Genomic DNA, 26,721 nt, shown 5'->3' with positions numbered 1-26,721 from the left:
AGGATCCCCTGGGAGTCGGCCATGGGCACCAGTGCCTTGGCACTCACCCAAGCTGGGCCCCCAGCTTACTGTGCCATGGTCCTATGTCCTTTGCAAGTACCTCCCTCTCCAGTCACCTGAAAGAGCTTCAAAACAGCCCTCTGGTGCCATCAGGGCAGGGTCAGGATGACATTTTACAGATGGGAAACTGATGCCCAGAGGAGCAAGGCACCTTGCCCAAAGCTACACAGTCTGTAACTAGAACAGTATTGTCTTAAGCTGTTTGCCTAATAGTAATAGGACTCCAGAGTATTAAGCACTTGGCACTAGATATGATACTAGGTCCTTTATATACATTATCTCAATAATTCAAACAACCTATGAATCTGTGATTATCCTCATTTTACATAAGAGGAAACCGAAGCCAGAGAGGCAAAGCATCTTGCTCAAGGCCACTCTGTTTACCTGAGAGGGAGCAGGAACTTAAACCCAGACTGCCCTATCTCCGTGAGCCCCTGCTCCCACCCCTAGGAAGCCACCAGACTCCACGGTGTGGGGCCAATCAGGTGGAATCGGCCCTGGCAGATGGGTAAAGGTTGGCAGGAGAAATGAAGCCACACCTGGGAGAGAACTGGGTGATCCACTTCCTCCCTAACTCTGGGCAAAGAGCAGACTCACCGGGGTGGGGAGGTCTGAGTCCACAGAACACATTTCATTCAAACCTTACAGCAAATCTGGCCCCTCCAGATTCTAGAGTCCTCTCTCCTTTCCCGTATGTCCCTCTCCCAGCCAAGAGGGCCAGCTCCAAGTTCAGACTCACCTGTCTTGGAGCCTTCTCCCTCCCCATCCTGGTCCTCAGCTCCTGCAAAGGCAAGAACTCAGAATAAAAATCTTTTGCAAGCCCATTTTCATGCCAGCACTTTCCCACCTGAGTGCAGGAAGCTGGTGAACAGGGCCTGAGTGGGCCTGACCTGCGGACCAAATGCTAGACACGGGTTAGAGCCCGAGAGCAGAGCACAGCAGAGCCGAGCCTGTGACAACATGAAGGGGCTCCCAGCCTGGAGCCCACCACTCACCCAGCCAAAAACTACCCAGCCTGGCGCCCCCACCACTCACCCAGCCAAAGACCATCCACCCAGCCTGGAGTGCACCACTCACCCAGCCAAAGACCATCCACTCAGCCTGGAGCCCCCACCACACACCCAGCCAAAGAGCATCCACCTACCCTCCACCAGCCCACCCACCCATCACCTCACCCATCCACTCGCTCAGTAGCCCTGCCAACCATCAACCTCCAACAGATGTAACCAACCAGCCATCTACCTGCTCATCCTTCCACCTGTCCACCTCACAAGTACTCACCTATCTGCCAACTGACCACTCTCTTCCCTCTCCTTCCCGACCTCCAGCCATCCCCAGCCTCTGACTACCCATCTAATCTCATGCATCTGTTTACCCACCAGGGTCAACTCACCACCCACCAATGTCCTCTCACCTACTTACCAGTCACCAATGCCAGCTCGGGCTGACCCTCAGCCCCGCAAATGGCAGCTGCTTCAAACTCTCTCCAAGGCAGGCACGATCCCCCCCAGTGCCATGCACGCCCCTGGCATGCCTACATTTGTGCCGCACAGCTTCCATGCTCTGGCCTGCTCTCTCACACACACATGTGACTGACTTACACTTTTACAAGCACACTTGTTTGCACACACACATCCCTTTGTAGCACTTGGCCTTACACTCCCACCACCTTCCAGTCACACTCATCCACATTCATCCTGTGGTATCTGCACATGGACAGGCTCACGCTTGTTCACACACACAAGACGTAGACTCAAGGTCACACACAGACAAATCCAGCCCCATCTGCACACACACACTCGTTCTGTCACTAGAAAGTGACACTCTTGACATCAAAGACACAGCAACATACCCCGACACATAAGTGTGCATGCGCACGCACACACATACGCACGCACACACATACACACTCACCTGCATTCTCCTCCTCACAGCTCTGTTTGATTTTTCTCCAGCACACGAAAGCCAGGGCCACCAGCAGTGCAATGAGACAGACAGACAGCCCCACGGTCACCCACAGGGCCTCGGGGGGGAATGTCATAGGCTGCCCTGAGAGGAAAAGTAGGAACAGTGAGACTGTCATGCCTGGCCCCATGTCCCGGAGGACAGCACCATTGGCTCCAAGTGTGAACAGGGGCTCCCACCCTCACTGGGCCCTAACACTATGAATAAAGCTCACTTAAGTTCCCACAGTCCCTTCGCCATACACTCCCCAAACCCTGATACAACCCTGGCTGATGTGGACACACCTCAACCAGGAAGGGCTGAAGAGCCTGTGGTTGAATTGATGCTCAAGTACCTTCTATGGCTCCCTAGTGACTTTAGAATAATGCGTCAAGCTTCAAGCGTGATTCAAGGACCTCTAGAAGTTGGCTGCTGCTTACCCTCCCCTAACTTTTCTAATTCTACTGTAGGAGCCTCAGCTTCAGCCAAACTGGTGTCCTAACCATTCTCTCCAGAAGCAACTGGCTCCTTCTAACCTCTGCACTATTGCTATTAGTTTCCCAAATTCTCTGCCTAGCTCAATATTCATCTCCAGAGGCCCTCTTTTGACTGCTTCAGCCCTACCTGGTGACATCTCCCATTCTATGGATCAGAAGGCAGCAAACTACAGCCCATGGGCCAAAGCTGGCTTGTGGTCTGTTTTTGTACAGGCCACAAACTAGTGATGGTTTTTACATTTGTAAAGGGTTACCAAAAAAAGATGGGGGAAGGCGGAGGAGGAACAGAAGGAGAAGCAGCAGCAACAGAGATGGTGTGTGGCCCACGATGCCTAAAAACGTTTACTCCCTGGCCATTTACAGAAAATGTTCGCTGAGTCCTACATACAGATGAGGTCACTGACGGGGCTGGAGTGAGGGCTTGGAGTTTCCCCAAGGAGTCAGGTAGGTCTGCAGGGGCCTTGCCAGGGGGATATTAACATGAAACACTGAGGCCCCTCCTCTTAGAGCTGTCACGTCAAGAGGGATGAAGTTGAGGACCCAAAGCTGGGTAGGGCCAGGAGCTGTTCTGAGCACAGCCTGTGTGACTCCATCTTACATACCATCCTCTAGCCCAGCCCCTGCACCCAGCTGAGTCCTAGGGAGAAGTCTTGAGAGGAAAAGTCTGACAAAAGACAGTGCTGCTTTCCTTTGCTCGCTGGAGACGATGCATACCCAGGGCCTCAGCAGCTTCTGCAGGAGGCCCTGTCAGTGCAGTGCGCGGTGCTATGGACCCTTTGGCGGCAGAGACCCCAGCACAGATGCACCTCGTGCATGGATCTGCAGATGTCACCTTCAATAGGCACTGCTGGCAAAACTGCTGCTCTGGCCATTGGAAGCACAGGGATCCATCACCCCAGTGATGAAGAGAGGTGTGCAGAAAAGGAGGGCAGCAGCTGATGTGGCCAAGAGGGCCCATCCACAGAGCACACATTAAAAAAACAATAACCACCCTGGAAATCCCATCATGGGGCTCTGACAGCAGAGGAGGGGGCAGAGCCATAGAAATACTCAAGCAGAGGGTCTCTGTTCCCCCTTAACTGGTGTCCCTGGAACACAAATTACATTTGCCCTGTTCGCCCAAGAAAGGACAGGCTCAGGCCACGTCTCTAGGGCTTGCTCCATAAATCCCCCTCCAAGAGGCTCTGCACAGCACACAACTTCATAACTTCATCAGGTACGGGAGAGACCAGCTGGAGGACTGAAAGTCTGAATCCCAGAATGTTTGACGTGACACAAAGCTGCCCGAAGCAAAATACAGGCCAAGGGCTCCAAAGTAGGCCAGACCTGCTCTAACAGAAACAGGAGGCTGGCTGGTGGGAAGGAGAGGAAATTAGGCTGAGAGGCCAAAGTTGGATTCTGATCATGGCTCATCTCCTCACTGCAGGGCACTGGAGCCCAGGTCTACAGACCCACGGAGGAGTTTAGAGAGGCAGCGAACCCTCCAGAGTTATATGCAAACTGCTGCATTGATCATTTATCCAATTTTCAAAGAAGGGTCTGACTCCCAAAGATTGAGAGCCACTGTGCCAGTCTGTGACCTTGGGAAAGTTCCCCCTTCTCTGTGGACCTCAGTTTCTTCATCTGTGAAATGTGCTTGGCAACAATGGCCTCAAATCACTTTATTTTATTTATTTTTTGAGACAGTGTCTTGCTCTGTCACCCAGGCTGGAGTGCAGTGACACTGTCTCGGCTCACTGCAACCTCTGCCTCCCAGGTTCAAGCAATTCTCTTGCCCCAGCCTCCCAAGTAGCTGGGACCACAGGTGCGTGCCACCACACCCAGCTAATTTTTGTGTTTTTAGTAGAGACAGGGTTTCACCATGCTGATCAGGCTGGTCTCGAACTCCTGACCTCAAGTGATCCACCCGCCTTGGCCTCCCAAAGTGCTGGGATTACAGGTGTGAGCCACCATGCCCAGCCCTAAATTTTTTTGAAATCACTTTAAATGTTAGCTACTCAAGTTTAAAATACAGAATTTTCTCTTAGGTGAGATAAACATTCTCTTTGCAATCACATTTATACTCATAAGTCCTTTCTGCACAGCATCGCAAATATCCAGCTCAGCCCAGGGTGCAAATGACCACAAAGACCCCTTATCCTTCAAGGCCTTCTCAGCTCCCACTTGCCCCTGGAGGTGTCCTCACTACCACCCTCTCTCCTCTGAAAGCTTCATATCCTCTGCCAAGATCACTCTATCTTCTATTTCTTCTTTTCTCCTGTGAACAGCATTTTCACCACCAGACCATATGCTATTCTCTAAAAGGTCAAGGACATGTCTCAGAACATTCAAGAGCTCAGGGCAGCTACTCTCTCCTGGAGAGCACAGGAAGGGAGTGTTTTCCATCTTGGGGAAGGGGTGGGCAGAAGGAGCACAACCTTGCCAGAAGGAAACACGTAAGAGAGAAGGAGGAGTGAGCCTGAACTCCAAGCAGACGATGTGACCGGCCCTGGCTCCGAGCTTGTCAGAAGTGGGGACCACATAGGTCTCAAGAGGGAGAGGACAGGAATAAGTGAGTCCTGAGGTGCATGCAGACCTGGAAACTTGGGGTGAGATCAGAACTTGGATGGGCTGGGGGGCAGGTGGAAGTCGTCAGAAGACAAGAGGAGAACCAGACAGACAAAACCTGCTGTCCTGACCTCACTGTGCACCAGGACGAGGTCCCTGGGAAAGCTCAGTTGGCCCAGGGAGAGATACTGAAGAGCCAGACTGAGCACGTCAGCCCAGGAAGTGACTGACCAGAGGCCTCTCAGGGCCAAACACAGATGGAGACTGCGGCTCTTGACCTCAACCCTCTTCACACCCTCAGGCACAAGAGGTGCCCACGAGGCTAGAACCTGGAAACCAGAGACTAACAATCACTAAAGGGGTGGCCTCTATCTGGTGTTTGACCACACGGGGGCAGCAGAGACAGCCTCTGCCCATCCAACGGCTGCCTGGGTGGAGCTCAAGTCTGCAGGAAGAAGAGCTGACGTTGACTCAGGTGTTGGGGACTAACTAGGGAAGGCCAGCTGTCACTCAGGCTTCAGAATCAGATGGCGCCCACTGACCCAGAATACCTTCCTACCACTCAGAGGAGTTCCTGCTGGAAAGCGCACCCACACCAAGTCCCCTGGGCCACACCTTGTGGCTGCCCCAGAATTCCTGCCCATGCCTCCAAATTTCGGGCAGGTACCTTGTCCTCTGCATAAGAAGCATAAGTGCCACGAAAAGCACTCTTAGGAAGGCAAACATTATAAATGGCTCTTATCAGCTCGAGTCCCTTAAGGACTTGTGGGGAAGAGTGTGAGCACCTGAAGTCTATGAAAGGGATTTTGAAAGTCTTCTGGCCACCCAAACCTATGGAAATTCCACGTTAGGGTCCAGTGAAGAGGGAGTTACTCGCTCCGTCCTTCCCCAGCTGTTCATCTGCCCCTACCTGTGATGGTCACAGAGCCGTGTGCATCCTGCTGCAGCACGGGGTTGCGCACCAGGCAGCTGTAGGTGCCATTCGCACCCAGCACCACCCGCAGGACGCTGTGCACATCAAACAAGCCCTGCTCGTTGGCCATCTGCGACGTGGTCACGTTGCCAGTCAGGGGCGCACCCTGCCCATCCTGCCAGAACACCTCAGCCTCAGGGTAGCCCCGGTAGCTGGAGCACGTGATGGTCACCATGTCCCCTGGCCGCAGGTCCTTGTTGGGCTCCAGGGTCATGCTGGGCTTCGAGTAGGGAGCTGGAGGTGACAGAGGGCAGGGGTCAAGGGCAGGGCAATGGCAGGGGAGGAAAAGGATGCATGGGGCTGAGTACAGGAATCAGCACTGGGGTTCTGGGAGCAGTGGTGCAGCAGAGGGTGGGCTGCAGAGGGAATGGAGGGTGAACCAAGGGGAAGGTGTCGCCCTCCTGGTGCTCACCGGCCACCTGCAGGCTGACGGCAGCGCTGCCGAAATCCCGGATGCTCACAAAGCAGGTGAAGCTGCCCTCGTCCGCCACACGCACGCGCTGCAGCCTCAGGGATGCATTGCCTTGTGCTAGCAGGTCCGGGAAGAGGGCCGTGCGGTTGGCATAGGCGCTGCCCTGGTCCCGGCCTTCGGTGAAACTGTGCACCAGCTGTTTGGTGTCTGTCAGCTGCCAGATGAGGTTGAGCTGTGCCAGGCTGAAGCCAGGCTCGGGGGAGAAGGAGCAGCGCAGGGTGGCATCGGTGCCCACTAGGGCCACCACCGGGTCCTCAGGGACCTGGACCTCCACGGCTCCTGGGGGCGGGGTCAGAGGGGCAGGGTGGTGAGGAGAAATGGGACTCTAGGCTACCACCCGAGTCCCCTAAACTCTTCCCCCATCAATTCCCAGACCCTGTTCCATCTTCCTATTTTCTTCTTAGATGCAAAAGTAGATTAAGCCTGAGGACTCTCAGATATGGAGTCTCCCCAATCCTCTGAGAACAATCACAGCAGGTGGGTCTTGGCCTGACCAGACCAATCCCAGGGCCAGGCCTGCGGCAGGTGACTCTCACCAGCTCCAGCCCTGGTGAATCGTGCCATCAGGACTCCTTTCCTTCGCCCACCCCTCTGCTGACCCAGATGTGGCTCCATTCTTCCCAGAGGCTTCCAGAGCCTTGAAGTCAGGAGAGCCTTAAGAAGGCCTGTGATTGCTCCGCCCCCAACCCCTCCAGTGAACATCCCCACCTCCCCGTTATCTTTCTCCCTATCATTAGGAGGCAACTTGCTGTTCTGGGAGATTGAAGGTGGGGCCAGATTCGGAGCTCCCAACCCCTGCCGACAGAAGCAGAACCCCCCTCCCCCAAGGGGACATTTTAAGCAAAGAAACCTGTGGGGCTTCTCTGGGGTGTGATGGTGACAGAGCTGTGCGCATCCTGCTGCAGCACGGGGTTGCGCACCAGGCAGCTGTAGGTGCCATTCGCACCCAGCACCACCCTCAGGATGCTGTGCACATCAAACAAGCCCTGCTCGTTGGCCATCTGCGACGTGGTCACGTTGCCAGTCAGGGGCACACCCTGCCCATCCTGCCAGAACACCTCAGCCTCAGGGTAGCCCCGGTAGCTGGAGCACGTGATGGTCACCATGTCCCCTGGCCGCAGGTCCTTGTTGGGCTCCAGGGTCATGCTGGGCTTCGAGTAGGGAGCTGGAGGTGACAGAGGGCAGGGGTCAAGGGCAGGGCAATGGCAGAGGACGAAAAGGATGCATGGGGCTGAGTACAGGAATCAGCACTAGAATTCTGGGAGCAGTGGTGCAGCAGGGGGTGGGCTGCAGAGGGAATGGAGGGTGAACCAAGGGGAAGGTGTCGCCCTCCTGGTGCTCACCGGCCACCTGCAGGCTGACGGCAGCGCTGCCGAAATCCCGGATGCTCACGAAGCAGGTGAAGCTGCCCTCGTCCGCCACACGCACGCGCTGCAGCCTCAGGGATGCGTTGCCCTGTGCCAGCAGGTCCGGGAAGAGGGCCGTGCGGTTGGCATAGGCGCTGCCCTGGTCCTGGCCCTCGGCAAAGCTGTGCACCAGCTGTTTGGTATCTGTCAGCTGCCAGATGAGGTTGAGCTGTGCCAGGCTGAAGCCAGGCTCAGGGGAGAAGGAGCAGCGCAGGGTGGCATCGGTGCCCACCAGTGCCACCACTGGGTCTTCAGGGACCTGGACCTCCAGGGCTCCTGGGGGTAGGGGGAGTGGGGAACATATAAGGGGGACTGAGGAGGGGTGGGCCTCCCTAGTCCTGCTCCCTGCCCCTGCTAACCCCAGGCCCTGTCCACCCCTCCTTTTAGGCCTGAGACCCAAAGTAATTTATTGTCTTAGGGCCTCATTCAGTCAAGAATATAGTCAGCACCTACAGGTGCCAAGCATAAGAGTCAGAAATGCAACAGAGAGCAATACTACGGTCACATCCCCACAGAACTTACATTTTAATGGGAGAGAGAGACAAATGGGCACACAGATTCTCGTCAGCATGTGACTAAGGTATGTGAGGAAAAGGAGCCAGCAGGTTAGTAAGTAAAGCAACAGCTTTTCAAAAATCTGGCAGGTACTTTACACCTGCCTGCACCATGTGCATTTCCCCATAAGCGTAAGTAATGTTATAAATTGGGGAGTCCAAAAAAGTATCCACCAAAAATGTCAATAGTGGTTTTCTCTGGAGGAGAGAGAATCACAAGTGCTTTTTTTTTCTTTTTTTCTTTTTTTTTCTTTTCCTAACGAAACACGATGTTTTTATACAAGAAAGAATACCCGTACCTTTAAATATGGTGGTGAGGCACATGCTCTTTAAAGCAATTAAGCTGAAATTTATAAGGAATGAAAAAGAGCTGACATACAGAGAACCCCGTAGAGGAAACAGCAGGTGGAAGACCCTGAGGCAAGACCGGCCTTGCTGTGTGAAAATATCGGGGAGCGTCCAGTGTGGCAGACACATCTGATGGGAGGGCATGTCCCACCCAGACCAAAGATGACTTGAAGAGACCAGTGAGGAATCTAACTTTTTCTATGAGTAATGGGAGTCATTGGGGAGTGTTTTAATCACGCATAATCTGAGTAGCAATGCTTAAAACTCACTCTAGCTCCTCTGTGGAGACTGGACTGTGGCAGGGCAAGGGGGAGGCCAGTTAGGGGCGGTTTCAGCCGTCCCCGTAAGAGGTGAGGGTGGTGTGGCTTCAAAGGGTGGTAGTAGAGAAGAAGAGAGGGATCAGATTCAAGGTTTATTTAGGAGGGAATCAACAGGACTTGCTGATGAGTCAGAAGTGAGGGGAAAAGGCCCAGCGCAGGAGGCCGAGGCAGGTGGATCACCTGAGGTCAGGCGTTCGAGACCAGCCTAGCAGATATGGTGAAACCCCATCTCTACTAAAAAATACAAAAAAATAGCCAGGGGTGGTGGAACACATCTGTAATCCCAGCTACTCAGGAGACTGAGGCAGGAGAATTGCTTGAACCTGGGAGGTGGAGGTTGCAGTGAGCCGAGATCGCGCCACTGCACTCCATCCTTGGCAACAGAGCAAGACCCCATCTCAAAAAAAAAAAAAAAAAGGAAGGAGGAGGAAGGGAGGAGGGGCAGGAGGGGGGAGGAGGAGGGGAGGGGGGAAGAGGGGAGGACGGAGAGTGGAGAAGGAGGGGAGGAGGGGAGGAGGGGAAGCGAACCCCCCACCCTGGCACTACCATTCTCCGGTAATGGTTAGATTGTGTGCTTCGAGCACTAGCAAAGCAGGCACACTCAAAATGTGGGAAGATCAACCTTGAAACAATGCTAATTGAATACAGCACTCATTAAAGGTTTCCTGCATTTAGAAAAATAACATTGACTTTATGGTTATTATTTTTATTGTGAATCATACTCAGTATCATAATCTTTGCAGTACCTAGAGATCTCTAAAGTTCTTAAGCTAGCCTTGGATCTCTTGCTGAAACCCCTGGTGCCCCAGGCCAGTTCTCATGCCCTGTCAGTTGAACCAGGGTGCCCCTTGGAGGGGACATTTGGGGGAATGAAACCTGGTAAGTCACCCAGACAAAACCCTTTCTTGCTCTAGAGAAATCAGAGCAGCCGTGGGTAGAGACAGGCACTTCTTTATGGCCACAAGATGGCGCCAGATCCTTAGCTTTGTCTTCCCCACGGAGGAAGCCGTCTCAGAGCAGAGATGCTGATGAGAATTTGAAATGTGATGAGGCTATTGTTATTAAAGTAGCTATTATTATTGAGTGCTTCCTGTGTGCCAAGCACCGTGTGGGGAGAGTCACATCGTTTATTCTACACAGTTATTGGGCACCTACTATGCAACAGCCGCCCTGGCCCTGAAATGGACCCTGCTCTTTGAACAGGGAGGAAGCAAGCAAACGCCAGGTGGGGGCGAATCTAGGCAGAATAACGCAGGGAGGCCAGGGATAGGGAGGGAGGAGCGGAGGTGTGCTATTTTATACAAGGGAGCTAGGAGAGCCTTGCAAGGAGGTGACATTGAGCAAAGACCTCAACAAAATATGGGATCCAGTCATGCAGACGTTTAGGGGCAGAAAGTTCCAGGCAGAAGAAAGAGCAAGTGGAAAGGTCCTGGGAGGGGGCACACACAGTGTATTCAAGAAATAGCACGATCTCATTTAGCACTCATGTTCCCATTTTACAGACAAGGAAATGGAGGCTAAGAACAGTAACGTGAGTTGCCTACTGGATCCCACAGGTGGAAGTAAGGTATGGCCCTGCTAGCCAGAGCTGGCTTGGCAGGACCCCTAACAGGCGTGGGCACCCCCTCCCCAACTGCCACAATCACTGTCCCTCCCCTCCCGTCCCCATGCTGCTACCCTCACCTGTGAGGCAGAACCACAGTGCTCCCAGGGCTGCACCCACATGCACACCCATGCCAGGGCTGCCCCGCCGACGCAGCATCTTCCCGTGAGGCGGCTGACAGCTGGGCTCCCCGTGGTGGAAGGCTGCCCCTGCCTGGGAGGAAGAGGACGCAAGGCCTTTGTCTCCAAAGGTTCTCCCCAGACCATCTCTTGCCTCATCTCTCCTGGACCAGAGTGGGGAAGGCTGCAACTGCCCACTGGGAGGTCCTCATTCCCATATCCCACCGGGCCCCCTGCTGAGGAATCTTGGTGACAGATGCTTGGCAGGGAGTCCCTGGGGAGGCCTGACAGGGAAGATGGGGTAGGGGGCAGCTGGGATCCACCCTTTCAGCTAAGATGTTAGTATCCAAATATAAGGAAGAGGAGGCAAGGCGGCAAGTGAAGGCAAGGTTGGCTTGCTCTCGGGCTAGGATGTGTGCAGATCAATTTGGCAGACAGTAGTTGGTAGGGCAGAGCAGGAGCTCCTGTGGGGGCCAGACTTAGAGATGGGCTGACAGGTGTGAACTGTATCCTAAAGGCAGTTGAGAGCCACTGAAGCTTCCTGAATAAGGGAAATACACGGTCAGAGCTGAGCTTCATGAAGATTAATCTGACAGCACCTCCACCTGCTATCTGATGGGAGGGTATGTTTCAGCCAGATCAAGCAGGGCTTTGAGAGACCAGTGAGGAATTTGGGTTTTTCTATGAGTAATGGGAATCACTGGGGAGCATTTTAATCACACATAATCTAGGTAACAATGTTTAAAACCCACTCTAGCTCCTCAGCATAGACTGGATTGTATCAGGGCAAGGGAGAGGCCAGTTAAGAGGCTATTTCAGGCTGAGTGCAGTGGCTCATGCCTGTAATCCCAGCACTTTGGGAGGCTGAGGCAGGCGAATCACTTGAAGTCAGGAGTTTGTGACCGGTTTGAACAACATGGTGAAACCCCATCTCTACTAAAAATACAAATAATTAGCTGGGCATGGTGGTGGGCACCTGTAATCCCAGCTACTTGGGAGGGTGAGGCAGGAGAATTGCTAGAACCCAGGAGGCAGAGGTTGCAGTAAGCCAAGATTGCACCACTGCACTCCAGACTGGGTGACAGAGCCAGACTCGATCTCAAAAAATAAAAATAAAAAAAGAGGCTAATATAGCCATCCCTGTAGGAAGGTATAGTGGTGGAATAAATGAAGGGCCAGACAGGAGACAAAGCATGTCTGGGTAAAAGTGACAGTATTTGAGGACTTGGGTAGAGAGAAAGAGCAGTCAGGTTGGCCGTGGTTTTGAGCCTCAGTGACAGGGTGGAGCATTCACTGAGGCAGAGAAAATGGAAGGGTTCAGTATAGCTTGTGTGAAATCAGCAGTATTTGCAAAGAAGCTTCTAGGACAGAGTTTTAGGAGGCGACTAGGTGTATGAGTGTGGGAATGCAGAGAGAGAACATTTGCTAGCTTAACACATCTGTATTGAGTGACCAAGACAGATCAGAAGTGGAAGAGGCAAGGACTGGGGATGACCTCAAGGCTGGAGTCAGGACTGAGTAAGAGGCAAGTCTGTGGCTGCAGGTCAGGCCTGAGCTGGGGATAAGAAGGGCAGACATCCCTAAATCCAGCCCTGCTCCCAATCCCAGCCACCCTCCAGGCTGCACACACCTTGTCCCTGAGTCCCACAGCTGCTGCCTAAACATTTGTGCCATGTCCTGATCAAGCCACATCTATGCCAACCAACACTGATCAACAAGAATAGAAATGATTTCATGTCCTCCTAATACCCTGGGAGATAGGCTATAACACTTGGTCCTATTTTTGCAGGACTTTAAAAAATTAAAGCCCATGGCTGGGTGTGGTGGCTCATGCCTGTAATCCCAGCACTTTGGGAGGCCGAGGTGGGCGGATCACGAGGTCAGGAGTTTGAGACTAGCCTGACCAACATGGTGAAACCCTGTGTCTACCAAAAATATAAAAATTAGCTGGGCGTGGTGGCTCAGGCCTGTAATCCCAGCTACTCAGGAGGCTGAGGCAGGAGAATTGCTTGAACCCAGGAGGCGGAGGTTGTAGTGAGTGGAAATTGCGCCACTGTACTCCAGTCTGGGCGATACAGCAAGACTCTGTCTCAAAAAAAAAAAAAAAAAATTAAAGCCCAGATAAGTGACTTTGTTAATGTCAAGTAATTTGCCAGTCAGCACAGCCAAAAAGAGTCCAATTCTGCTACACCTTTCCGCCCTTCCACGGAGCAAACCTCATCAACAGCTGCTAGCCTCAATTCCATTCCAGGCGCCCAGCCTCAATCCTTCCAATCCCAGCCAGGCACACCCACCCCCCGCCACCCTCCACTCCTACACACACACACCCCCAGCAGCTGGGCCAAGGGAGTCCCTCAGCCAAACCATGTGCATCCTGGCCAGCCCCCCTTCTCTCCCAGCTGTCTACAGTGGGGAAGCCCTGAGCAGCCACTTCCTTTCCAGACGCTTCCGGCCTCAAAGCCTTACTGCCTGCTGAGTCAGCAGCCTTCCCCGGCTCCATTCATAAAGCACCTTTGGCAGGCACCACATCCTGCCCCACAAGGGCCACCCTGAGGCCCACAGGAAGATCCAGCAGGCAGCTGCCTGCAGGACCTGCCCAACCCCCGCGGGAAGCACCAGGGCTAAGGATGAACGAACGCCCAGATTCCACGTCTCCCTGCCTCTCTTTACCCCCAGACAGAACCAAGGCCTGTGGGTTCTTCTTGGGCTGCCTCCCTCACTCTCCACACTGCTTCTCAAGCTTCCATCTCCCACCCTGACCCATCACCCTCCTCATTGGCCCTGCTTGCTCCTCTCTTTCCCTGCCAGCCCCCTTCTCTAAGGTGCCTTCTCTTAGGACCTAAGACAGGAATCTGTTCATGTCCCTCCCCTGCTCAAGAACTTCCCATGGCTCCCCATTCACTATAGAAGTCAGACCCCATTCCTCTGCCTGGTACTCAAGACTTCATATAATTGTCTCCTTCATATATCAGGCTAATTCCTGCCACTCTGGGCAGGTGCAGGGAGCAGAGGGCACCTCCCCTGATCAGACCTACCCAGGCTCTCCCAGGGCCGAGCTGCGCTTCCCTCCAGAGGGAAGATGAGGGACTTCCAGGGCTGCGCCCTGGACTTGCTCCCTTTCATTCCTTTCCTAGACTCTGGATCCTGGAAACCTGCCCTGGAGAGAAGCAGTTTGACAGCCCAGAAGCAAAGAGACCAGAAGAGTCCACGGCACCCAGAGACCCCTACGCTGACAGCTGGGCCTGGAGGAGCTGAGGACAGGAGAAAGAGACAGAGCTCAGAAAGGAAGTGCTCCCTGGAGAATGGGAGAGTGTCCTGTGAACACAGAGCTGGTCGGCCCGGGACCCAGAGCCACGTGGAGCCACGCAGGCCTCATGCTGCCTGCGTACCACCCCCTCCACCATGTTTTCCACAAAGGGGAATCTCATCCCCAGCCGGGACCTGCCCTGGAGTCAGCATGTGCCACCCCTCCCGGTGAGTCACCTGCCAGTGCCCACTCCTCCTCCTTCTCCTTCCTGCTCTATCCCAAAACCACAGAGCACCTTGGGCTTTCACAGAGCAGCAGGAGAGAGGGGTCAGGCTGTCCTCAGCCTAAGGTACAGCAAGGGCATCCAACCCTGCAGAAGCAGGGCCACAGGGAGGCTCCCAAGAGATGACCCAAGATGTGCTCTCAGAAAGCTACAACAAATCCAGACTGCACCTGGGCTCGGGGCCAAAATGCCCTGGGCCTGGGGATGCCCAAGAGGGTCTCCTTGCCCCCCACCATAATCACCCACATCACTCCACTTCCTCCTAACCCCCTACTTCCTCCCAATCCCCGCAGGGGCTCCTTGGGCAACACTTCCCACAAAGGGACAAAAAGGGTCAGAAAGACACAAAGTTCTGAAAATGTCAGACAAGTCCCTGGATCCAGCTATGCCTGAAGCAAGCTGCAGACCTAGACCGCCCAGATATTTGAGCCAATCATTTTTTTCCCTTAAACCAGTTTGAACTAAGTTTCTATTGTCTGCAACCGAAGGAGTCCTTGAATCCACATTCATTCATGTCTTTAGTAATTCATTTCACTACTTACGGAGTTCCTGTTAGGGACGTACTAGGGGCAGAGAGATGACTAAGCTACACGTCTGTCCTCAAGGAGCAGATTCTAATAGGGAAGGGGGACATGCAGGTAGATCACTGCAGTTTGGTATAGTATACTATTTATGATATGGTCAGGGCGAATTGGAGGCACCTCAGAGGCATGATAACCCCAAAGATGATCCCTGAAAAGTCATGAGCAGCTCCCCAGGTAGCCGTGCTGGGAAAGGTAGCCCTTTCCTGAACTCCAGAGACCGGTCCTCCTGACACTGCCTGTCTGCCTTTCAGCCAGATCTCCCTGGAATTCTAGAAAATGAGCCCAAAGTGTGGGGTTCTGGTCCCAGCTCTGACACTTGGTTATGCAATCTTAACTAGGCAACTTCTCTGAGCTCAGTGTTCCTACCTATAAAAGAAAAGCTTTGTGGATGCTAGTGGAACTTTATCAGTACTTGAAGCTTTCAGGGACTGTATCCTTAAGGTTTAACCAATTCACAGCCACACAGTTCACACTGAAATGCACAAAGTGACTGTGGCAGAAACTGCTAGTTGTTGTCCACTTACACCCATTTTCTCCCTTTTTAAAAAAGAGACAGGGTCCCGCTCTGTCACCCAGGCTGGAGTGGTACCATCATAGTTCAGTGGTGCAATCAGAACCCACTGCACCCTTGTAACTCCTGGGCTCAAGTGATCCTCCTGCCTCAGCCTCCCGAGTAACAGGGACTACAGGTGCTGCCAGCACACCCAGCTCTCCCCTTCTTCCATAGCATTTTTAGTTAGGCACATGGCCACTCAGCTAACGACTGCAGATCCCAGCCTTACTTGCAGCTGAGTGTGGCCATGCAATGTGTACACTGATGTGTACAGCTTCTGGGTCATGCCCTGAAAGAGAGAAGCATGCCCTCCCCTCCCTTTCCCCTCCCCCTTCCCACTGGCTGGAACATAGATGCGGTGTGTGTGGCGATCATACTGCCAAAGGCAACACCCTGAGGACGGCAGAGCAGCAGACAGAAGAACCCTGAGGGACTGTAGTATCAGCCCTGGATATACCCAGATGGTCACATGGGTGAGAAATAAACATCTCTTCCAGCATAAGTCATTGCTATTTTGGGCCTTTCTTACAGCATCTGAACTAACTAAGGAGCCATCCCACCCTTACTTTCCCTCCTTCTCTTCCCCGTCTCCCTACCCGATGAGCATTGCCACTGCTCAGAGCCACAAAAGGAAACCACATCTAAAATAGGTATCTCAAAATACGAACAGGAGACTATCTCATCAGAGTCACCGAGTGATGCCTGAGCCCAGCTTTGGACAAATGTCAAGGGTAGAAGTAAGCAGGCTTGGGGACTGTTTGTATTGAGGGAGGGGCTGAAGGTGTCAAGAGGGCACTGAAGGCTTGAGCAATGGGCAAACATGGACACACATAACAAGGAGACCTGGAGATGAAGCACGTGGAGGGGGAAGATCAGTTCCTACTGAGCTCGACTATGGATCATCCACACCAAAATGTCCTATGGACTCCCAGACACACTGAGCTGCAGCTCAGAACAGAGGGACAGGGCAGTCATTCGTGCAGTGGTGGTGACAGAACCAAAGGTGGGGTCACTGAGGGAGATGATGCCATGAGAACAAATTCTGGGGAAACTGCAGAAATTAATGATCAAGTATCAGAACAGGGAACCTTTCTCTGCCCCTCCCCCCACCCACCGCATACACACAATCTCTGTTTGCCCTCCCCTGTGATGGGCACCCATGGCCTGCATGGGCTATCCACTTGCTTTTGGACAGCGTTCATCAGTGAGAAGCTCTACCTTATACTTAGCCCAAATTTGTCTCCCAATACAGCCCACAACAGTCCTCATGTGACCCCTTGGACCACGCAGAATGAGTCTGCCCCCTTCCTTATCAAAGCCCTGCAAGTATTTGATCTTCCTTGACGAAGTCACCATTGAGCAGCCATGTCAGACCATTCACCAAAATAACCCAAAATAACAGACTATCAAATCTGTAGCCAACCATCAGAAGTCACTCACACTCATTGCTGCTAATCCACACCTCTGCCATCCTCTTCTGATGGAGTTCAGAATGGGGAGGAGTTTTACAGGATATTTCATTTGTTACTATTCCATTTCACCCAGTTAAACTGAGTCCATTCCTCCAACTGCCACAACATTTTTTTCATTGTTGTAAAATATATGTAACATGAAGTTGGCCATTTTATCCAGGTTTAAGTGTATAAGTCGGCAGCATTAACTACATTTACAATGCTGTGTAACCCTGTCGTGATCTTTTGAAGTACTCTTTTGACTGTTCCTGGTGCATAGACAATGCTCAATAATTTGTTGGTGGATTAAAAAAAGAATGAATGAATATCATCTGAAAAGGTTACTCTCCTCTCTCTGCTGGTGTCTGGGTGTCATCAAGGTCCTCAGGGAGAGGACAGGAATAGGAAAGCCCACAGCACCATCTGTCCCTGGATGATCAATGTCCATCCACCATTCAGTACACCGGGGTTAGGAGTGTTCCTACCTGTGCTGCTACCCAGCTCCCATCTACCCATCTCATCCCCAGGGCTGTCATGAGAAGCTTCACTGCTTCTGGCTGGGGACCAATCAACTGGAGAAGAACAAGAAAAGAAGTGCATTTTCAAAACCCCAGTGAAGCCATGCAAGTGCCTACTAGTGGGCTCTTCTTCAAGTGCTCATTGGTTCCAGGACTTTGTCAGGGATTAAGAACAAGATTATTGATCTGTTGTTCCCATAATCTACCATCTTCCCCATAAAACTGGTTATTTCCCTGTCTCAAGTCTTCCGGCATTTGTTCATTTATTCATTCAACAAATGCTTATTCATGATCCACATGCCAGGCATTGGCCATGCAAGCAATATGAATGGAGATGAAGAATCGTACATATAAATATTCAACTACAGGGGTTCTCATTCTCAAGCTGGGAGGTATGTTTATTATTATGCTTCAAAAGTTACCCATGTTATATATATTATCTTGCTTTTATCAAATAATAATAACATAGGCCAGTTTTGTTGAAAGCCATGCACCAGGCTCTGTTCTAAATGCTTTTACACATATTAACTCATTTAAGCTTCCCAACAATTCTGTGAAGTAGGTACTATTATTATCTTATTTCACCGAGGAGTAAATTCAGGGATGGAGAGATTTAATAACTTGCTCAAGATTACAGAGCTGCTAAATGGCATATTTAAAATCCCACATTTTCATATTAAAAATAGAAAAAAGGTTTAGGAAACAAATATATCATTAAAATAGAATATTACCAGTTTTTTGGTACACATTTATACAAGGTATTGTGGGAATGGACGAGGCAGTAGGCTTAAACCTGGATGAAAGGGTCAAGCCATTCACTGGGGGCTGGGGAGGCTCAGTAAGGACTGCACAGAGGAGGAGACATCTCGGCTATCTGGCGGAGGGGACAGCATGAGAAGTCACAGAAGAGGAGATGTCCACAGCATATTCTGGGAAGATGGGACTCCAGGAGAGGCTGAGACTCAGGAGAGGAGGCAAGGGAGGTAGTGAGGGATGTAGATGGGGACTCAGATTGAATCTGTGCACAGCAGGAAACTGTGGAATACTGTGACCCACGTGTCCAACCCTCTTCTACCCTAGACTGGCCTGAAATATCCCTGACAGCTTCTCAGAGATTCTGTCTCCAAGTTCACCCCACACCAGGACAGGCAATCCCAGGGGCCAGAAGACAAATACAGTTAAAACAGATGAGCACCTCCCCATATGGCCTAAACTTCAATTCCTTCTTAACATCTTCTGCTCCTTCTTTCCTTGACAAAGAGGCAAATTCAATGCCGAGCAGATCGTCTCCGTCTTTGGTAGCTAGTCTTAACACAGTTATTTTGCTCCATGTCCTTTATTCTACAATGCCCTTCTCTTGGTCTATGCTGGCCCCTTCTGGTAGCAAGGCTCCGCACTCCTGCAGGGAGCCCAGTCCATGCTGTACTGGTGGAGCTGTCCTCCCAGCCTAGGGCCTGGGCATGTTACAAGACCTGGCTCATGGAGAAACCTGCCCTGCCCCCACTCAGTGATTAGTTCGAGAATGAGCTGTAAGCCAAGCCACACCCAATCAGAGACTTCCCCAGAGCCTTGCTGCTGCAGCCATCAAAAAAGACTCTTTCTTGCTGAGATTACTAAGAAGGATACGGTCTGGGACTGTTAGCAATAAATGTGTCTGCTACCAACAATCTAAAGAATTGATCCAAACAAATGAACAGAGGCAGAGATGGAAGCTAGAAGGATATAGAGCCCTAAAACCATCATTTAAGCCCCTATTCCTGAAGCAAGCTGCACACATAGACTGCTTAGGTACTTAAACAAGTCTTTTTTTTTTTTCTTAAATGTGCTTGAGCTAGTTTTCTATTATCTGTAACTGAAGGACTCCTCAAATATGTCTGCTATATCTTCACTATCTCCATTTCTCTCTACCCCTGCTTCTCTTCCTGGTCTTCCAAGTCACCATCATCTCTTGCCTGGATAACTATAAAAGCCTCTTCACCAGTCTGTTCACCTTCTCTAGTTCCCCCACCCAATTCTGTTCTCCAATCTATACTCTATACAACAGCCAGAATAATTGCTATTAATATAAAAGCATAAATTATATCACTGCCTTCAATAGTTAATCATAGGGCTGTTCACTTTCCTTGTGATAAGATCGCAGCTCCTCCATAGCCTACAGAGCCCCATCTGCCCTGGCCCTGCCCACCTGCCCAGCCTCACCTCTTCCTACTTGCCCCTCACCACAGTGGGCTGCTTCCAGTTCCTACAACATAGGACTCCCTTTCCTACCTCACAGTGTTGCTGCAAATACAGTTTCTTCTTCCTAGATGACATGGGTGCTTTAAGACTCATGTTGAAATTTAATTGCCACTGTAACAGTATTAAGAGGTGGGGCCTGTAAGAAGTGAAGAGATTAATGCTGTTATCACAGGAAAAGTGGGTTCCTGATAAAAGAGTAAGTGCTGCCCCCATACTGTCTGTCCTGCATGCTCACATGCCCTTCCACAATAGGATAATGCAGCAAGAAGGCCCTCGTCAGATGCCAGCACCATGCCCTTGGACTTCCCAGTCTCCAGAACTACAAGCCAAATAACCTTTTTTTCTTTATATATTACCCAGGCTGTGGCATTCTGTTATAGCAGTAAAACATGGACTAAGATAATAGGTAACACCTCCATATTCTGAGGGTCACCTTGACAGAAAAGCCAGGTAAGAGATCTGCCACTCTAAGAAGGACCCTGTCATTCATTGCACCCAGTCTGTTTTCTTCATGATATATGAGAACCTCCCTGAGAAGGAACCACATCTGCTTTATTTAACTATTGCATCCTTAATTCTAGCAATGGCTTGGCACATAATGGGTTCTCAATGCACGATTCAATGAGTGAATGAATGAATGCATGTGTGTTTAGATAGAGAGATGGATAGATATATGGATGGATGGATGTTTGTATATGGGGAAAGGATCTGGATGCCTGAGAGTGAATGCAACTCTGGAGTGTCAGAATAAGGGTGAGAGTTTGCTACTGTTTTCTACTTGATACACTTCTCTGTTTTTAACTATGAACATGTAAATTCTTTTGCAATTAACGAAAAAAGGAAAACAGCAACAACAGAGATATCCTGGACTTTAGACCAGGCTCTGTCACTCACTTGCCAGGCTCCCTAGGCCAAACCCCTTGCCTTTCTGGGTCTTCATCTCCTCAACCATCAAAGGGTCCTGACCACCATCCCATGCTGTGACCATATCGCATGTTGGGCTGGTGTAATCACAAGAAGCTTCATGGAAGAAGTTAGCACTAGTGTTTAAGAAGATGACTTTGGAGTTGGAGAGACAGGTTCAAATCCAGACTCTGTCACTTCCTAGTAATGAAACTTTATGAAAATATCCTCTCTGAGCCTCAGTTTGCTCATTTGTAAAATGGGGATTATAAACCTTACCCTCATAGGATGATTATAGGACTCAATGAGTAAAATTATCAAAACTGACCTAGTTAATACTAGGTGCTCTATAAATGGGCAGCAGCCTCAGAAAAGAGATGGGAGGGTCCCTAGAGTTCCCTGGGAACAGCCTCCCTGTTTGCCTTCCTTTTTCCTGATAATCTGAGTCAGTTTGGGCCTTTTATGTTCAAGGCTGTCCACTGGGCACCACTCCCCAGTCCCGTGATCCCACCCAAGAGCAGGAATCAGTTCTTCCTCTCCAAGTGATTTCTGTGTGAGTCAGGACAGTAGTATGTCATCAGGGCTGGCCAGCAAAGCAGGGCTAAGGTCTCCCTGGAACTAGAGGCATGTGCAGGGGCTGCAAAACTGACCTATACATGCATGTGGAAATGTGTACACACACACACACACACACACACACACACACACACACACAGGAGGCACAGAGCCCTGAAAAAAGTGAAAGCTACATTGGGCCCAGAGGAGGTCCAGCCAAAAGAAGGGATGGCAACAAGGAGAATAGGGAGAGGAAGGAAAGGGATGAGAGCACATGAGACCACATCAGAGCGCAGATCTCGGGTCAGACACTGGCAGGCCCAGGGCACACACATCTGCATTCACTCAATATCTGCTGAGTCCTGCTAGGTGCCCACCTAAACATATCTGGAAATCCTATCCTTTCCAGAAGCCTTTCCAGACTGCACTCAAGGAAGGGTGCATTTTCTCCAGATGTGATCTGCCTAAATGCCTCCTTGCCTCCAAATTCCTTCGGTTTCTACCCTGAAAGAGGCTCAGCTTAGCAGAACAACTCTGCCGACCCCTCTCCATCTAAGCACCAGACACCTCTGGGAGTGTAGCAATCTCCACCAGTCCTCAGAGCTAGAAGGCCTCTTACGGTACACCTGGTCCAGCGCCTAGCTCCAGGCCCATTGTACAGATGGAAATCTGGACCCAGAGTGGCGGCCGGCTGGCCAAGGGCCCACACTCAATTATCAGCCGCCAGCAGAGGTGACTAAGAGCCAGCTGATGCTCCTATCTCTCTTCCTCACTTATTGAATGGAATCACCAGGCTGCCTTGCCTGCCCAGGGTACAGCATGAGCTCAGAAGCCAGCAGCCTTGGGTTTCAATCCTGACACCGATGCCTTGCTGAACACATGACCAAGTTTAAATGACTTAACCTATTTGAGACCCAATTCCAAATCTCTAAAATGGGGGTAACAATCCCTACCCCACAGGGCTGCTGTGAGAATAAAATAAGACAATAGAGAGAGAGGACTTAGGAAAGTGCCCAGTACCAAAACTGCAGTAATAATTATTATTATTGCTGTTACTATTGCCGCAAGCATGGGGACAAGGTCTTCTAGATGGGGCCTCTGCACTGAGCGAACACTTTGCCCCTACCCCACTCTCCCTGGCCAAGACCTCCTCTGTCAGGCCACACATCTGGGCCTCTGGGACCATTACTCCTTCTGTGTCCCTACTTTTCACCTAGAGCCCTATCAGTGCCCCAGCTCCAAAGTAGCAAATGCACAGCTCGACTCCATCTCTGGCTCTGACTCATTCTAGTGTTCCTGGGCCCCTTCCTCTTCGCAGATGCTTGGTCACAGTTCCAAGTACCATGAGCTCCTACCCTCCTGCTGCCATAGCCCCTAGCACAGAGCATTCCCACAGGGACACATTCCAATGTCTCCCACAAGGCAGCCCCAGTTCCTAGGAGCCTGCATTGCCTCTAGGGTAACTTGGGACCCCTGCCTCCCAGAGACAGTATCTCTCCCTGCTCCAAGGCTCCCAGCAAGAAATGCTTCTCACTCCACTTCCCGCAGATTAAGCTCCCTATGCCTAGAGAAGGTCAGATTCCCAATGGCATAAGGTGTGTGGAGCAGGCATTCATTATCTGGACCACAAAGAGAAAGGGAGAAAGGGGGCAGCTGGCTGGGAGCACTGGTCAGAACTGGAGGGTGGAGGGGGAACTCCTGGAAGCCCCAGCATGATAAAGTCCAGGGCTCTGGAAGAGAAGAACTCTCAGCAAAGGCCCTGACTATGCTGTGAAGGCCACTAGTCACTGGGTCACCCAGGTCAGGCCTGCCCCTTCTCTGGTTCCCCAGATGAGTCTTCCCTGACTTACTAAGGAGACCCTTGGCACATCTTACCGGGCTCCAGAAAGAGGGGTAAAACCTGTGCCTACCTCCAGAGCAGCAGAAAAAGCCAGTTCTGGAAGCAGACAACAGCCCAGCTCCACCATTTGCCGGCTGTGTGTCTTTGGGCATGTGACTTACCCTTTCTGGGCCTCAGTTTCCCCAACTGTACAATGGTGTTAATGATACCCTACCTCATAGGATTACTATGAGGATTACATGAGATAATGTCTATTTAGCCTCCAGCACAACCCTACCCACTCCCAAACCTGAAAACCCAATGCTCCTATCTGGCACACTGCAAGGGCGGTAGAACTGGGGGTGGCAGGCAAGGGTTGCATAACTGTACACGTGGCCCCCTTCCAGGTGTGGGGTCCATTCTGAGCCAACAAGACCAAAGGCAATTTCTCAAAAATCATGTGGACCAGTCCTCACCCCTCTCCCCCTCCCCTAGGTCCTGGGTGTGCCCTCCCCCTTTTGCTGGTGGACTTCCCTAACACTCCTGCCCTGGGGATGTGGGAAAAGGACAATGAGAAGTCGCCACCCACTCAGAGGATAAGCTCATGGGCAGTAACGTCATCCTCCTTGCCATTTTTCCTCTTTCCCTGACCCTATGACTCAGATCCACAGCTTAACAGCCCCCATGTGGTCATAATCTCAGACGCTGCTTGGATTTGGTCATTTTTCTGCACAGACCCCAAACCCCGTATGTGCAACCAAGTACCATCCAGCCACTTGTTCTACAACATTTTCTAGGAGTCTCTTTAGGTGCTGTGGAATTCCAACTCACGGCTCTCTTATCACACTGCATCTCTGACTCCAAACAGCATTGTCCAGCTCCTTGTCAAACTCAAATCCTACTCCAAAGAACAAAGATTTACCCCTCCAGAGAAAGCCAAAGTTTAATGATGGAATTCTCACAGGAAGTTTCAGAAGTCAACCTAATAAGGACACAGACACCCCAGAGGACTACTTTGAAGGGACCACACTTCTATAACTGTCCTTTCCATAAATATTAAAAGCACCGAAGCCAGCTGTCAGGTATATGAACATGAGACATTCAGCCAACCCTCCATCGGGTGGTGCCTGGACAGAGCTGAAGAGGGGACAGGAAGGAAAACAGGGTCCTCAGATTCCAACACCCCTTCTCACCTGAGACTTGCATTAACACAGGCTCCTTACCTCTGACAAGCTCATGTCTCACAGCACAGGAGTCTAGAGTAAGCTGGAAAGCTTACTGCAGGCAGGAGAAACCACCAGTAATGCCATAAGGACATGGAAGAACTCCAAAGGTCAGTCATGGGACCCTGACTGCATCACTGAGGCCACTTAATGCAGGAACGAAGCTCTCTCCCGCCAGCGTCCCCTTGCCATACAACCCCTCAGAACAAAAACTGAGGTCCACAGGGCTGACCCAAAGTCATGAAGGAAAATTTCATTCACATCAGGATACTCCAGTAAGCTGACGGTGACGTATGTAAATTTCCACGGTCAACAGTTACCCTAAGTGTTAGTGCTTAATCTCAAGAACTCCAGATATCAGGAAAATGTACTCACCCAAAATACTCCCTTGAAATGAGCCACTTCATACCCTACAGCCCCATAGCCCTCCATCCTGCCCTGCACTCAGATCAGCTCAACCCATCGGACAGGTTTAGACTTCAAGTTTAGACTTCAGTTCCCCTCAGCCTCAAACTGTCCCACCTATTTGCAGTCCCCCACACTACAAGGAAGGCTGCACAGCATCAGATTTCCTAGGGACTTCTGGGAGGCCAGAGGGAACTAGAGGAGGCCGCACTAAATAAAGAACTCTCTTAAAGACAAAGCAGCTTCATTACTTTCTAATATAGAAACTAACTGCTGAAGACATGCTTATAAGAAAAGGACCCCGGGCTTTAATGAAGAGATCAAACTCATTTACAATTATCCACATCCAATTTGAAGGTAAATCGTTTTTCTAAATTAAGACAACTAACACCCCCCACCCGCCACACACACACACACACACACACACACACAAATCTTTTTTGCTTTACTATTTGCTTAATGTTTTCCCTCAGTGATAGATCCCATATCTGAGTCATCTATCACGCTTTTCTCATTAGAGCAGGTTTGGCTTAGAAATAAATCCCTGCCTTAGGCTGCCAAACCTGCCAATTCGCTAGCTAAACGGTCGCAGGGAGGGCCCTGGGCGCTGGAATTCAATCCCCTCCCTTCTAGTGTGCCCCTACTCGGGGTCCCCACCTCCCTCCACCGTCGCCCGCATCTCCTCTCCCTCCCACCTCACCCCCCACCTCCCTGAGGCTTCCCAAGCCCAAACTGCCCATCCCAATTCCCTCCCCACCCCCAACACCTATTCACCCCGTGGCCCCTGCCAGCCGTCTCTACCTGTCCTTCCCGGAATCTGACCCCTCATGCTGCCCACGGCTGCCTGTGGAAGTGCACCAGTCGCCCACACCTTCGCCCTGCTGGGCCCCGCAGAGTGGACACGCCTAACCACTCGCCCTCCCTCCCCGCCGCTCCCCTCCCGGAGCTGGGCGTTTTCCTCTGCAGGACCCGAGACCCCGCTAACCTCCCAGCGTCGGCCGGTGGCTTCGTTAAGCTTCAACACGGGACAGATCTGCCCCCATGCCCGCTCCAGACCCGGGGCCTGCAAAAGCGCATTCACCCACCCGGCCCGGTCCGCAGCTTCCGGGGTCTGCAGGTCCGACGGCGCCCGGGCCCCTCTCAACCCGAGGAAAGGGGGGCGGGGTAGGATCCGGGAGCCCCCAGCTCTCCGCGGGCCCCACAGCCCAGGGCAGGAGGGGCGCCCGCGGTTCCCGGGACTCCTGTGCGAGGGGGGCCGCCCGGACCTGGGGGAGGGCAGGGGAGCAGGAGCCCGGAGGGAAGGCGCCCCTGCTCAGCTCCTGCAGCCCTGCGCGGGAACGTGCGGACCTCCGCGGGATCCAGGCCCGGCCCGCAGCAGACAAAGGCCGCCCCACCCCGCGCCGCCCGCGCCACGCCAGCACTCACCGCGCCGCGCCGACTCTGGGACTCAGGGACGCGGCCCAGCCTGGCTCAGTCGCCGCCGCAGCGAGGCCCGGCCCGAATGGGGGCCGGGGGCGGCCCGGAGAGTCCGAGGGGCGGGGCGGGCCGCGCCGGAGAATCCGCCTGAGGCCCGGAAAGGCGGCTCCGGTGCGTCCCTGAGGCCGGATTGGCCCCGCGGTGGCGGCTGCTGACCGAGGCCTGAGCCAGCCCGCTGGGCAGAGCACACGGCCTGGCCCCCGCCCCCGCCCCGCCCCCAGGCCTGACCCTGGCGGGGAAAACCCTCGGCTCCGGGAGCAGGGCGCTGCCCATCCCCCACCCCGTTCCCACACTTCCAAGAGCCGAATCTTCCTTTCTGCGAGAGGGGACAGGTGACTGACTGGTCATCGACTGGCGGCAGAACAGGGCTGGAATCCTGCTGTCCAACCCCAGTCCTGGGTTCTTCCTCCACACCATGCTGGCACCACAGCCCAGAAAGGGTTAACTCGACTGCGAGGAATTAAGAGCTGCAAGGAGCTCTCTATAAATACAGTGTCGTGGGCGCCTGAGCCAACCGCAGGACAATTTCCACTGAGCTGGTTTTCCTCTTTTCCTTCCACCCACGGCCATCCGACCAGCCCTGCCCCCAGCCCCACCCCAGACTGCTGGCCGGACTTGGCTCC

General features: G+C 52.2%; 1 protein-coding gene and 1 long non-coding RNA gene across 5 annotated transcripts in view; one reads left to right on the top strand and one right to left on the bottom strand.

Moving 5' to 3' along the window:
- Nucleotides 1–17,718, top strand: part of LOC129137143 (uncharacterized) — a 38,949-nt gene extending 21,231 nt beyond the window's left edge. The window contains exon 2 of the long non-coding RNA XR_008539343.2: nt 13,978–17,718. This is a non-coding gene — a long non-coding RNA (uncharacterized LOC129137143). The remainder of the gene's footprint in view (nt 1–13,977) is intronic.
- CD276 (CD276 molecule) overlaps nt 1–26,318 on the bottom strand; it is a 30,332-nt gene extending 4,014 nt beyond the window's left edge. The window contains exons 1-8 of one of the 4 annotated variants that reach the window (XM_523213.7): nt 26,048–26,318; nt 10,805–10,937; nt 7,837–8,175; nt 7,344–7,658; nt 6,434–6,772; nt 5,959–6,255; nt 1,975–2,109; nt 800–841 (exon numbers count right to left, since the gene is read on the bottom strand). In XM_523213.7, the coding sequence (XP_523213.2) occupies nt 800–841; nt 1,975–2,109; nt 5,959–6,255; nt 6,434–6,772; nt 7,344–7,658; nt 7,837–8,175; nt 10,805–10,883 (1,546 nt within the window). In that variant the 5' untranslated portion in view covers nt 10,884–10,937; nt 26,048–26,318. Of the gene's footprint in view, nt 1–799; nt 842–1,974; nt 2,110–5,958; nt 6,256–6,433; nt 6,773–7,343; nt 7,659–7,836; nt 8,176–10,804; nt 10,938–25,607; nt 26,009–26,047 lie in introns of those variants that run through there. The other 3 variants (XM_063794187.1, XM_009429501.5, XM_063794188.1) reach the window with 3 other exon arrangements.
- Between the last annotated feature and the right edge of the window lie 403 nt (nt 26,319–26,721).

Source organism: Pan troglodytes, chromosome 16, assembly GCF_028858775.2.
Source record: "Pan troglodytes isolate AG18354 chromosome 16, NHGRI_mPanTro3-v2.0_pri, whole genome shotgun sequence".
Taxonomy (NCBI): Eukaryota; Metazoa; Chordata; class Mammalia; order Primates; family Hominidae; genus Pan; species Pan troglodytes.
Note: the sequence above shows the minus strand (reverse complement) of the source record. Positions and strands in the feature narration are given on the sequence as shown.